The 11,580-nt window shown below is 41.3% G+C and overlaps 2 protein-coding genes across 2 annotated transcripts in view; one reads left to right on the forward strand and one right to left on the reverse strand.

Moving 5' to 3' along the window:
- LOC138983884 (inactive ubiquitin carboxyl-terminal hydrolase MINDY-4B-like) overlaps positions 1-11,520 on the forward strand; it is a 30,026-nt gene extending 18,506 nt beyond the window's left edge. Inside the window, exons 9-12 of the mRNA XM_070357213.1 lie at positions 2,236-2,322; positions 6,334-6,514; positions 7,599-7,689; positions 8,179-11,520. Coding sequence (XP_070213314.1) covers positions 2,236-2,322; positions 6,334-6,514; positions 7,599-7,689; positions 8,179-8,227 — 408 coding nt within the window. The 3' untranslated portion in view covers positions 8,228-11,520. The remainder of the gene's footprint in view (positions 1-2,235; positions 2,323-6,333; positions 6,515-7,598; positions 7,690-8,178) is intronic.
- The window catches only part of LOC138983890 (cell division cycle protein 16 homolog), a 161,973-nt gene that overhangs the window by 41,449 nt on the left and 108,944 nt on the right, over positions 1-11,580 (reverse strand). The gene's annotated exons all lie outside the window — the stretch shown is intronic.

Below are 11,580 nucleotides of genomic sequence, written 5' to 3' on the forward strand. Positions count from 1 at the left end.
AAAATAAAAGGTGGCGAAGAAGGTCGGATCTTGCGTGTGCTATTTTTCAATTTTAAAGTAAACAACGGTGTCTAGGTTCAGGTCATGCAGGCAGATAGATTTACAAGTTTTGACCTACAATGAATAGACAGCAGAACAAAACTAAGCTAAATTACCGCAGTACAGTACAGATAACTTTCTGGCCTAAGACTGAAAGCCTGAAGTAAGGCTCACCTAAATGACGATTGAAGAAGTAAGTAATCCAAATTTGAACACTGAAGCACAACAGCTCGAATAAGCACAAATTCAGCAATCATCCTCATCGCTTGTAAAATCACACACTCGCAGTCTTTTTGGCAAATGCCGCCTCTGACAACCGACTTGGGTCACCGACTGAAACCGGCCGGTAACTGCACAGTTTTGAATGCATTGAACTGCGCAATCTCTGTAATTCGTTTTCTTAAGCAGTACGTATTGATGACTAAATACAAAAGCAGACGTTTTATGGCCCGTTTACCAAAAAGACAAAAGGGGACTCGTTTCTCGTTTCGCTCATGAATTTGATGTCACGATTTGCGGTCGCTGAAGGTTTGGCCAGCAGAAAACAGGCACTCGCAGAGTTTGTGTCAAAAAGTGGTGTTTTTTGACTCACATGCAAAGCAAAAGTGAGTCTATGTACTAACCCGAGTCGTCCGTCCGTCCGTCCGGAAAACTTTAACGTTGGATATTTCTTGGACACTATTCAGTCTATCAGTACCAAATTTGGCAAGATGGTGTATGATGACAAGGCCCCAAAAAACATACATAGCATCTTGACCTTGCTTCAAGGTCAAGGTCGCAGGGGCCATAAATGTTGTCTAAAAAACAGCTATTTTTCACATTTTTCACATTTTCTCTGAAGTTTTTGAGATTCAATACCTCACCTATATATGATATATAGGGCAAAGTGAGCCCCATCTTTTGATACCAGTTTGGTTTACCTTGCTTCAAGGTCAAGGTCACAGGAGCTCTTCAAAGTTGGATTGTATACATATTTTGAAGTGACCTTGACCCTGAACTATGGAAGATAACTGTTTCAAACTTAAAAATTATGTGGGGCACATGTTATGCTTTCATCATGAGACACATTTGGTCACATATGATCAAGGTCAAGGTCACTTTGACCCTTATGAAATGTGACCAAAATAAGGTAGTGAACCACTAAAAGTGACCATATCTCATGGTAGAAAGAGCCAATAAGCACCATTGTTCTTCCTATGTCTTGAATTAACAGCTTTGTGTTGGATGACCTTGGATGAACTTGACCTTGGGTCAAGGTCACATGTATTTTGGTAGGAAAAATGTGTAAAGCAGTTCTTAGTGTACGATTCTTTGCTAGGTTTAGTTAAAGGTCAAGGTCAAGCATGTGAGTCGTATGGGCTTTGCCCTTCTTGTTTAATGAAAACGTCGGAGTAATGGGATAAAAAGCTTACACACCTCATCCTAAATATCGTGCATATATTCCCTCGAGTAGATTTCCAGGTATTACCTCGCCAGAGGCTCGGTAATACCTGAAAATCGACCCTAGGGAAAATATGCACGATATTTAGAACTCGGAGTGTGTAACCTATATAGAATCGAGTGCAATGTACACATTACTTGTGTTATTCATGCCCACTGATTTATGTTCTCTTAAATTGCTGAAAAGTTCAGGTCACAGTGAGTAGATTAAATATATGACGTACACTCTGATGTCAATATTTTGTGTGTTTTTTAGCCAAAGCATGCATCCGTAACTTGTATTGGCAACCACACATCTTCAAGATTTTATTGCTCAGAATAATTGCACCAAGTTATTTGATATGAGAGATTTGATAATTATGGTAATGGTTTCACACCCCGACCATGCTGACTCAGGGGTAAATGAAGGTTTGCAGCGGGAGCTCAGACACGTTGTTGCCAGCTAACATGGGCCAGCTTTTGGAGGGATTCAATTTCATGATTAAGCAGTTTCCCCCCAAAGGAGGGGTTGAATTTCATGATAAAGCAGTTACCCCCCTAACCATGCTTATCTTCCGCCAATCCGTGCCCATATCATGCCATATATATCTTTTTATCAGTCTAGTAAAAATGAACTTGACTGATCATAAGCCTTGTGTTTTTATTGATTATCCCCCCTTAGTATGAGGGGGGATATTTGTGTTGCATGGTTGTTGGTATTGTCATAAACCCAACTAGCTGTTTGTTTCAAATCTTTTTTTGCCATTTTCTCCACAGCCTGTGCCATCCAAGGGAGTGAAAGAGCGGGCGAACGTGGGCTTCCTGTTCTGGGACAAGGGGGAGGACCCTGACCGCAGGACTGAGGTAATTTGCAGACATTGCTGTCACTTTTGGCAGTTTTTACATTTAGTCAAGTTTTGACTAAATGTTTTAACATAGAGGGGGAATCGAGACGAGGGTCATGGTGTGTGTGTGTGTCTGTCTGTGTGTGTGTGTAGAGCGATTCAGAGTAAACCACTGGACCGATCTTTATGAAATTTTACATGAGAGTTCCTGGGTATGATATCCCGAAATCGTTTTAAAAACTATTTCATCTTATTCCTTGTTCGTTACTGATTCCAAAAACATATTGATTGATATGTTTGGATTAAAAACACACTCAGAAAGTTAAAACGAAGAGAGGTACAGTAAAGCGTGCTATGAAGCACAGCGCAACCGCTACCGCGCCAAACAGGCTCGTCACTTTCACTGCCTTTTGCACTAGCGGCGGACTACGTTCAGTTTCATTCTGTGAGTTCCACAGCTTGACTAAAATTTAGCGTAGTAATTTCGCCTTACGCGACTTGTTTTCTTTTCCAGGGACGTCGATGGCATCGCTGAAGACTGTGCGATCATTTGAACAGAATCTGGCTAGCTTTTGGGGGGGATGATTTGACATGGAATGAGAGCAAAGATTCCTTCCACTTGAACACTTACCAAAAGTTAACAGCCTGGCTGCCTTCTGTGCAGACACTGCATGGTGTCAGTTATGAAATGAATTAATTCACTAAAATTAAAGTTAGACCAATTCTGGATAAAAAGGAACTGATTAACCTTTGCCGTGCTTCCTGGGTTCACCTGTACCCAGAGACACACTAAAATCATTGTAACTCTGGAACCATTAAAGGTATCGTTTTGAAATTTTAAGTATCTCTCACACACCTAATTTGCTCTCTGTCTGCAAATTTTTAGTGTGTACATGACAAAACATCAGAATTAATTGATTATGATAATTTACATAAACACTACCGATGGCGCGGGTTCACACATACCCATACTTTTAAAGAGTAGTAGTGATTGTAACTATCCCTCTGCCGACGGCGCGGGTTCTGCTACACCCATAATTACCAAAGCGGCGGAACAGTGTCTGTCTGCCTGTTTGTCTCCAAGAGACTGTCTGTCTCTCTGTTTGTCTGTCCGTATCTCTCTGTCTGTATGTCTGTTGTCAGTTGCTCTGTCTGTCTGTCTATCCGTCTCTCTGACTGTCTGTCTATCTGACTGTCTGTCTCTCTCTGTCTCTCTCTCTGTCTGTCTCTCTCTCTGTCTCTCTCTCTGTCTCTCTCTCTCTGTCTCTCTCTCTTAGTCTCTCTCTCTGTCTCTCTCTCTTAGTCTCTCTCTCTGTCTCTCTTTCTTAGTCTCTCTCTCTCTCTCTCTTTCTTAGTCTCTCTCTCTCTCTTTCTTAGTCTCTCTCTCTCTTAGTCTCTCTCTCTCTCTTTCTTAGTCTCTCGCTCTCTCTCTTTCTTAGTCTCTCTCTCTCTCTTTCTTAGTCTCTCTCTCTCTCTTTTTTAGTCTCTCTCTCTTTCTTAGTCTCTCTCTCTCTCTCTCTCTCTTTCTTAGTCTCTCTCTCTCTCTCTCTTAGTCTCTCTCTCTTTCTTAGTCTCTCTTTCTCTCTTAGTCTCTCTCTCTCTTTCTTAGTCTCTCTCTCTCTTTTTTAGTCTCTCTCTCTTTCTTTCTTTGTCTCTCTCTCTTTCTTAGTCTCTCTCTCTCTCTCTTTCTTAGTCTCTCTCTCTCTAGCTCTTTCTTAGTCTCTCTCTCTCTCTCTTTCTTAGTCTCTCTCTCTCTTTCTTAGTCTCTCTCTCTCTTAGTCTCTCTCTCTTTCTTAGTTTCTCTCTCTCTCTTTCTTAGTCTCTCTCTCTCTCTCTTTCTTAGTCTCTCTCTCTCTCTTTCTTAGTCTCTCTCTCTTTCTTAGTCTCTCTCTCTCTTTCTTAGTCTCTCTCTCTTTCTTAGTCTCTCTCTCTCTCTCTTTCTTAGTCTCTCTCTCTCTTTCTTAGTCTCTCTCTTTCTCTCTCTCTCTCTCTCTTAGTCTCTCTCTCTCTCTTTCTTAGTCTCTCTCTCTCTCTCTTTTAGTCTCTCTCTCTTTCTTAGTCTCTCTTTCTCTCCCTTAGTCTCTCTCTCTCTCTTTCTTAGTCTCTCTCTCTCTCTTTCTTAGTCTCTCTCTCTCTTTTTTAGTCTCTCTCTCTCTCTTTCTTAGTCTCTCTCTCTCTCTCTCTCTTTCTTAGTCTCTCTCTCTCTCTCTTAGTCTCTCTCTCTCTCTTTCTTAGTCTCTCTCTCTCTCTCTTTCTTAGTCTCTCTCTCTTTCTTAGTCTCTCTTTCTCTCTCTTAGTCTCTCTCTCTCTCTCTTTCTTAGTCTCTCTCTCTCTTTTTTAGTCTCTCTCTCTTTCTTAGTCTCTCTCTTTCTTAGTCTCTCTCTCTCTTTCTTAGTCTCTCTCTCTCTTTCTTAGTCTCTCTCTCTCTTTCTTTGTCTCTCTCTCTCTCTTTCTTAGTCTCTCTCTCTTTCTTAGTCTCCCTCTCTCTCTTTCTTAGTCTCTCTCTCTCTCTTTCTTAGTCTCTCTCTCTCTCTCTTTCTTAGTCTCTCTCTCTCTTTCTTAGTCTCTCTCTCTCTCTTTATTTGTCTCTCTCTCTCTCTCTTTATTTGTCTCTCGCTCTCTCTTTCTTAGTCTCTCTCTCTCTCTTTCTTAGTATCTCTCTCTCTCTTTCTTAGTCTCTCTCTCTCTCTTTCTTAGTCTCTCTCTCTTTCTTAGTCTCTCTCTCTCTTTCTTAGTCTCTCTCTCTTTCTTAGTCTCTCTCTCTTTCTCTCTCTCTTTCTTAGTCTCTCTCTCTTTCTTAGTCTCTCTCTCTCTCTTTCTTAGTCTCCCTCTCTTTCTTTCTTAGTCTCTCTCTCTCTCTCTTTCTTAGTCTCTCACTCTCTTTCTTAGACTCTCTCTCTCTTTCTTAGTCTCTCTCTCTCTGTGTCTTAGTCTCTCTCTCTCTTTCTTAGTCTCTCTCTCTCTCTTTCTTAGTCTCTCTCTCTCTTTCTTAGTCTCTCTCTCTCTCTCTCTCTCTCTCTCTCTCTTTCTTAGTCTCTCAGTCTCTCTCAGTCTCTCCCTCCCCCTCTCCCTCCCCCTCTCCCTCCCCTGCAAGAGGTCGGTGAAGGGAGAAACTCGATGCAACCACTGAAGTAGCGCTGTGGGTTTCCCTGAACCCACCCCGTCGTTAGAGAAATAAACGATAAAAACCCTCTTTCAAATGTATGGGTTCAGACAAACCCGCATCGTCGTTAGAGGAATAAACGGTAAAAACCCTCTTTCAAATGTATGGGTTCAGACAAACCCGCATCGTCGGGAGTGTGTAGTCAAAAGCGGCATCCGGCAAAGGTTAACCTCTTGTTTGTTATGTGTTTAAGTTGGAGGATGTTTTTATGTAAATACAATAGCCTAGATGGACTGGGTGGCCGAGTGGTAACGTACTTGCGCTCGGAAGCGAGAGGTTGCGTGTTCAGGCCTGGGTCAGGCCGCAATTTTCTCCCCCCTTTCCTAACCTAGGTGGTGGGTTCAAGTGCTAGTCTTTCGGATGAGACGAAAAACCGAGGTCCCTTCGTGTACACTACATTGGGGTGTGCACGTTAAAGATCCCACGATTGACAAAAGGGTCTTTCCTGGCAAAATTGTATAGGCATAGATAAAAATGTCCACCAAATACCCGTGTGACTTGGAATAAAGTATAAAAAAAATTCCATCTCACACGGCATTAAGTCTCAAAGCTTGGAAACATGAATACACGCATGCAGGAAAAAAAAAATGGGTAGCGCCGTATACCGTATGGCAGCTCGCTTTCCCCAGGGAGAAAGCAGCCCGAATATCTGTGAGTTTACCCTCATGGACTATATAAAATCTTATCCTATCCTAGCCTAGAAAGATCTGAAGGAAATCTTCGGTTGAATTTAATTCATGGAGTTTTGTATTGAATGACATGAAGATTTGTATGGAATGACATGAAATTTTGTTTGGAATGATATGCAGGTTTGCATTGAATTGACATGTAATTTTGTATTGAATGACATGAGGTTTTGTACGACAGGTGGGCAGTATGCTGAAGACGCCCAAAACACCAATCTGGCTGACCAAGGTCAATCACATGTACGGCCTTCTCTTCTCCACCAACCTTGACCTTATTAGCGACTGGCGCATCGAGAACAGGTTCCCTCTCTCCTACTACACAGGTCTTGTCACGCAGGCCCAAACTGCCTGCCTCAACATTGGTGAGTCATCACTTGGTAGTTATGAGTACAGTGGAACCTACCTTTCAAGACTTCACTTTTTAAGACCCCCCCCCCCCCCCCCCCCCCCCCCTCCCTTTGAGACCTTACTTACTTTATCAATCAATCAATATGAGGCTTATATCGCGCATATTCCGTGGGTACAGTTCTAAGCGCAGGAATTTATTTATTTATTTTTATTTTTATTTTTTATGCAATTTATATTGCGCACATATTCAAGGCGCAGGGATTTAATGATGCCGTGTGAGATGGAATTTTTTTTTTACACAATACATCACACATTCACATCGGCCAGCAGATCGCAGCCATTTCGGCGCATATCCTACTTTTCACGGCCTATTATTCCAAGTCACACGGGTATTTTGGTGGACATTTTTATCTATGCCTATACAATTTTGCCAGGAAAGACCCTTTTGTCAATCGTGGGATCTTTAACGTGCACACCCCAATGTAGTGTACACGAAGGGACCTCGGTTTTTCGTCTCATCCGAAAGACTAGCACTTGAACCCACCACCTAGGTAAGGAAAGGGGGAAGAAAATTGCTAACGCCCTGACCCAGGGTCGAACTCGCAACCTCTCGCTTCCGAGCGCAAGTGCGTTACCACTCGGCCACCCAGTCCACTTTACTTACAGGCCCTTTAATTGCCCCCAGTAGAGCATAGGCCATTGGTGACGTTTCTCCAGAGCAAATGCTCTCTCAGATCTTCTGGCCATAACATCCCTATAAATTTACCTTCTTTTTTAAGTCAACCTTTTTAAGATCTGAGATTAGGGAGGTAATCCACAGAGGTTAGGGTGTGAGATGGTGGGGGGAGGGGGATGTTTCGCAAATGCATGCACATGTAGGCTGTGGTGAATGCCTACAGTCCTACAGTGTGTGACTCTGCATATTTGTGTCTGTGATTACAAATTCACCTACTTCAGTTGTCAGTGTGTGTGGGGTGTGGGTGCGGGAGAGAGAGAGACATCATCTTATTATTGTCAGGATTTGTACTTATAAATGGCCAATTTTTTCATTGTGGTCTCGGTGATATATCATATGCATCAGATTTGTGTATGGAACAGAAACACGGATAGGACGGCCGCGACCAAAGACATCGTTGGGACGTCGAGCGGAAGAAAAAATCCCACCCCTGGAAAACTGCATCATGACAAAGTGAGTCACTCTCTTCTTAATGTGACAGTTTGCAGCTTCGCATGCAAGGACTGAGTTTCTTATTATATTGGCACAGCCACAGATCTAGAGTATCGGATTTGTGTATATTTCAGAATATAGCGGAACCCAGTTAAAAAAACAACCCCACACAACTGTTTGAATAGTCTCTCTCCTGAGTAAGGCTGATTGGGTATGTCTAATTTCAAGTCTACCCATAATGGGCATAATTCCCACAAAGGGTATTCCCGTCATGGACATTGCAGTACTTTTCCTGTACATAACAAACGTTGTTTTTTTTCATCATAAAAGACAGGTTGGGAGTAGGCGAGGTTTGGGAATAGCGCTTTCAAGCACTGAAAGTAGACCTGATACAAAACAGCATGAGCATTCTTTAGTGACTGAATTTACGCATGCAGTCATGCATGCGTGTTTCGGTGAAATTCACTGCTTTTGCATTTGTTATTTTATTTATTTATTTTTGTGTTGCAGGTGGTATGGTGCCAACATCACGTGGAATGGTACACAGCCTTTTTTCTGATGTCTGCCAAGTTGCACAGAATCAAGCGCCAGACTTCAAGTTTCTTGCCAAACTGTTCATACTGCAAGCCAGCATGGATGTACGCAACTCTAACCATGTCCGTTCCATTCATTCCATTCATCACGTCGACGCCTTGCCACCTTTAAACTTGAACCCCCCTTTTTAAGACCCCAAATTTAAGACTTCCTCTTTTTCTACGACCTTGATCTTTCACATTGTCTGTTCATAACCTTTGTAAATTTACCTCCATTTTCATACTCCCTCCTTTTCAAGACCTGATTTTGCCAGATCTTTGGAGGTCTTAAAAGGGGGGTTTCACTGTGGTGGTACCTGAGATATCAGGACACCTCCCATAAGAGGACATGCATTGTAGGGACAGTTTTGTCTGGTCCCAATTTAGTCTGTCCTCTTGTCGCAGGTACCACTGTGAAAGTACCATTTGTCCCATGTAAACCATCTTGTCAGCCACCACAGATCTGTCCAGGATTTTACATGAGATCAGAGCATCCAAGTGCATGAGAGCATTCTTCCACTTAGACAAATACCAAAAATCAACAGCTTCAACGCTCTCTGTCCGGAGTGGGTTTTTTTTTCTGAAATAATTTGCAGATTGACATAGAATTGTCACTTATAAAAAAAACTAATTCAGCACGCTAACACCTGTTCTGTATTGAGAGCAGACAGGCTGTGGATTTTTGGTATAAATGGGTTCATGTGGAAGGCTGGATGCTGGGGGCCCGGGAAGCTCAGGTGGTAGAGCACTGGACTTGTGATCGAGAGTTCGCTGGTTCGAATCCGGGCCGGGACGGACACGGGTCAACTTTATGTGCAGACCCAGAGACGGTATCCATCTCCCACCCCCGTGTCACCACAATGGCATGTTAAAGATCTTGGTCATTCTACCATGAGTGTAGATGGCTGATACCACCTAAACACGCAAACATCAAAAAGCCGTGAGGGCGTAAAACTCGAATCGTAGAAACCAATTCATGTCCAATATAGGCAATTATGACCTGACGGACAATAAGCCGCTTAAAATTTACTTTGCTGGATGCTATAGCTCTGATCACATTCAAAAGCCTGCATGTGCTTGTGATGATGGAAGTCGTGGTTAACAATTAAGGGAAGGAATTTAATGCATCTTGAATTGTTTTCACTTCACTGCTGCATTAGTGATAACAGCAGATAGTGAAAAAAGTTGCCAAAGTCCAGGTCCCATACCCTGGTCAACTTAAGGACAATGACAATACCAGCAAGGAATTAATGCATCATGCAGCATTTTGTAAAGTGATTTTCGGTGATTGCAGAATTGTCGTTTCTTACCGATTATGATTGATTTCTGTCTGCTGTCTGGTTTTTGTCTGCAGTTTTTCCGTCAAAAGGGTCATTCTGTATGCTTGAATCGTTATAAGAGAGAGAGAGAGAGAGAAAGAGAGAGAGAGAGAGAGAGTCTGTGTGTGGTTAATGTTTGGTGTAATTGCTGAAATAAAAAAAAATATGACTGTCTGTGTGATGACAAAGCTGTGATATGGATTTCCAAAATTAATACATATGACAGTATATCTTTTGATTGAGATGGATTGACTGGAGGAGCCAGAGATAATATATTAATAATTTGATAATTAAAGCATGACATGAATTATCTGCTGTGTAATTATAGAGTATGTAGTGTGGTAATATATAGACTTCTGCTTTAAGTGTTGATATGAAATACACACGTTCCCGCAGTGGGGCACTGCGGTTATGAAATTAAAGGCCCCTCCTGTTTTTGGAACCGCAGGAGCTTTCTAGTTTGCTGTTAGGTAGATTTTTGGTTCCTCTTTCCTGTCATGCTCTCTTTTTCTTCATGAATTCTTTTCTTTTTTCTGCCTTCTTGCTCATTCACCTGTATTTTTTCCAAAAATCTCTTCTCTTGCCGCTTGTCTCGCGATTCATGTATAGTTTAATCTGTTAGTGTTCTGATGTAAGTCCAGCAGTAGATAGGTTAAGCCTATTTTAACATACTGGAAACTGGTAATCTTCCAGTAGGTATTAATTTAGTTTTACTAAAGCCTGCTGGGACACAAGTAATGGGTTAGTGCATTTGTAAACAGGAATCGCTTGACAAGTGGCCCCCTTCATCCCCCCCTTCCTCGTCCTGATATGGCTCTGCGTAGTTGGCTGGACGTTAAGCAACAAATAAACAAACAAACAAACAAACAAATACACACGTATAGTAGATGCTTCTAATTATAGCATGATTTGTTTTTGTTCTTATGTGGATCTGGTGTGTTTTATTTTCTTTTTTTAATTTTTTTTTTTAGATGAGACTGCATCTACTTATAGTATGCGTTAGCATTCTAATATACATATTTTCTGTCATTTTTATACCTGTAATTGTTATTTGTGCTTAAAGACTAAGAAACGCGAACGTTTTATCAGCAAAGTTCTGCATGACATTGGAATAAAGTTTAGTTTTGATCACAGTTAATTTTATAGCCACACACACATACACACACACACACACACACACACACACATGTAAAAACATGTTTACATGTCATTTTAGTGCAGTACTGCAGTTTCGAAGGTGTGAATTGATTTATTACAATTTTAGCATTCTAAGACTGGTAATAGTTGGATTCAGATGTTCTGTTTTCTTTTTTCTTATGACCGTGTTTTGATTTTGTTGGTGCCAAAGATGATACATAAATTGTTTTGCAGCAAATGAATAAAAAGATTTGATATTCCGTAGAATAGTACTGATTCATTTTCCGTTTGAACATATGCATTTTTTGGTTTCCCCCCGCGGGTTAGGGGGAAGAATTTACCCGATGCTCCCCAGCATGTCGTAAGAGGCGACTAACGGATTCTGTTTCTCCTTTTACCCTTGTTAAGTGTTTCTTGTATAGAATATAGTCAATGTTTGTAAAGATTTTAGTCAAGCAGTATGTAAGAAATGTTGGGTCCTTTGTGCTGGAAACTTGCATTCTCCCAGTAAGGTCATATATTGTACATGTACTACGTTGCAAGCCTCTGGAGCAATGTTTTGATTAGTGCTTTTGTGAACAAGAAACAATTGACAAGTGGCTCTATCCCATCTCCCCCCTTTTCCCGTCGCGATATAACCTTGAACGGTTGAAAACGACGTTAAACACCAAATAAAGATTAATTGTGCAATTGTGATTTTTAAACAGTATTCATGGTGAGTGTGGTTGTCATTTCTATGCATTTATCAGGAAAGAAATATTGATTATACTGAATGAATTGTGAACACAAAACTGCATCTGTAGAATAAAAAAAATAGAAGATTGCATCGTAGTTGCTGACATTTTTGTTCCAGTTGGTTTGAAAGTCTTGGAAACGTGTTTTGT

The sequence above is a fragment of the Littorina saxatilis genome, linkage group LG13 (genome assembly GCF_037325665.1).
Source record: "Littorina saxatilis isolate snail1 linkage group LG13, US_GU_Lsax_2.0, whole genome shotgun sequence".
NCBI classification, from domain to species: domain Eukaryota; kingdom Metazoa; phylum Mollusca; class Gastropoda; order Littorinimorpha; family Littorinidae; genus Littorina; species Littorina saxatilis.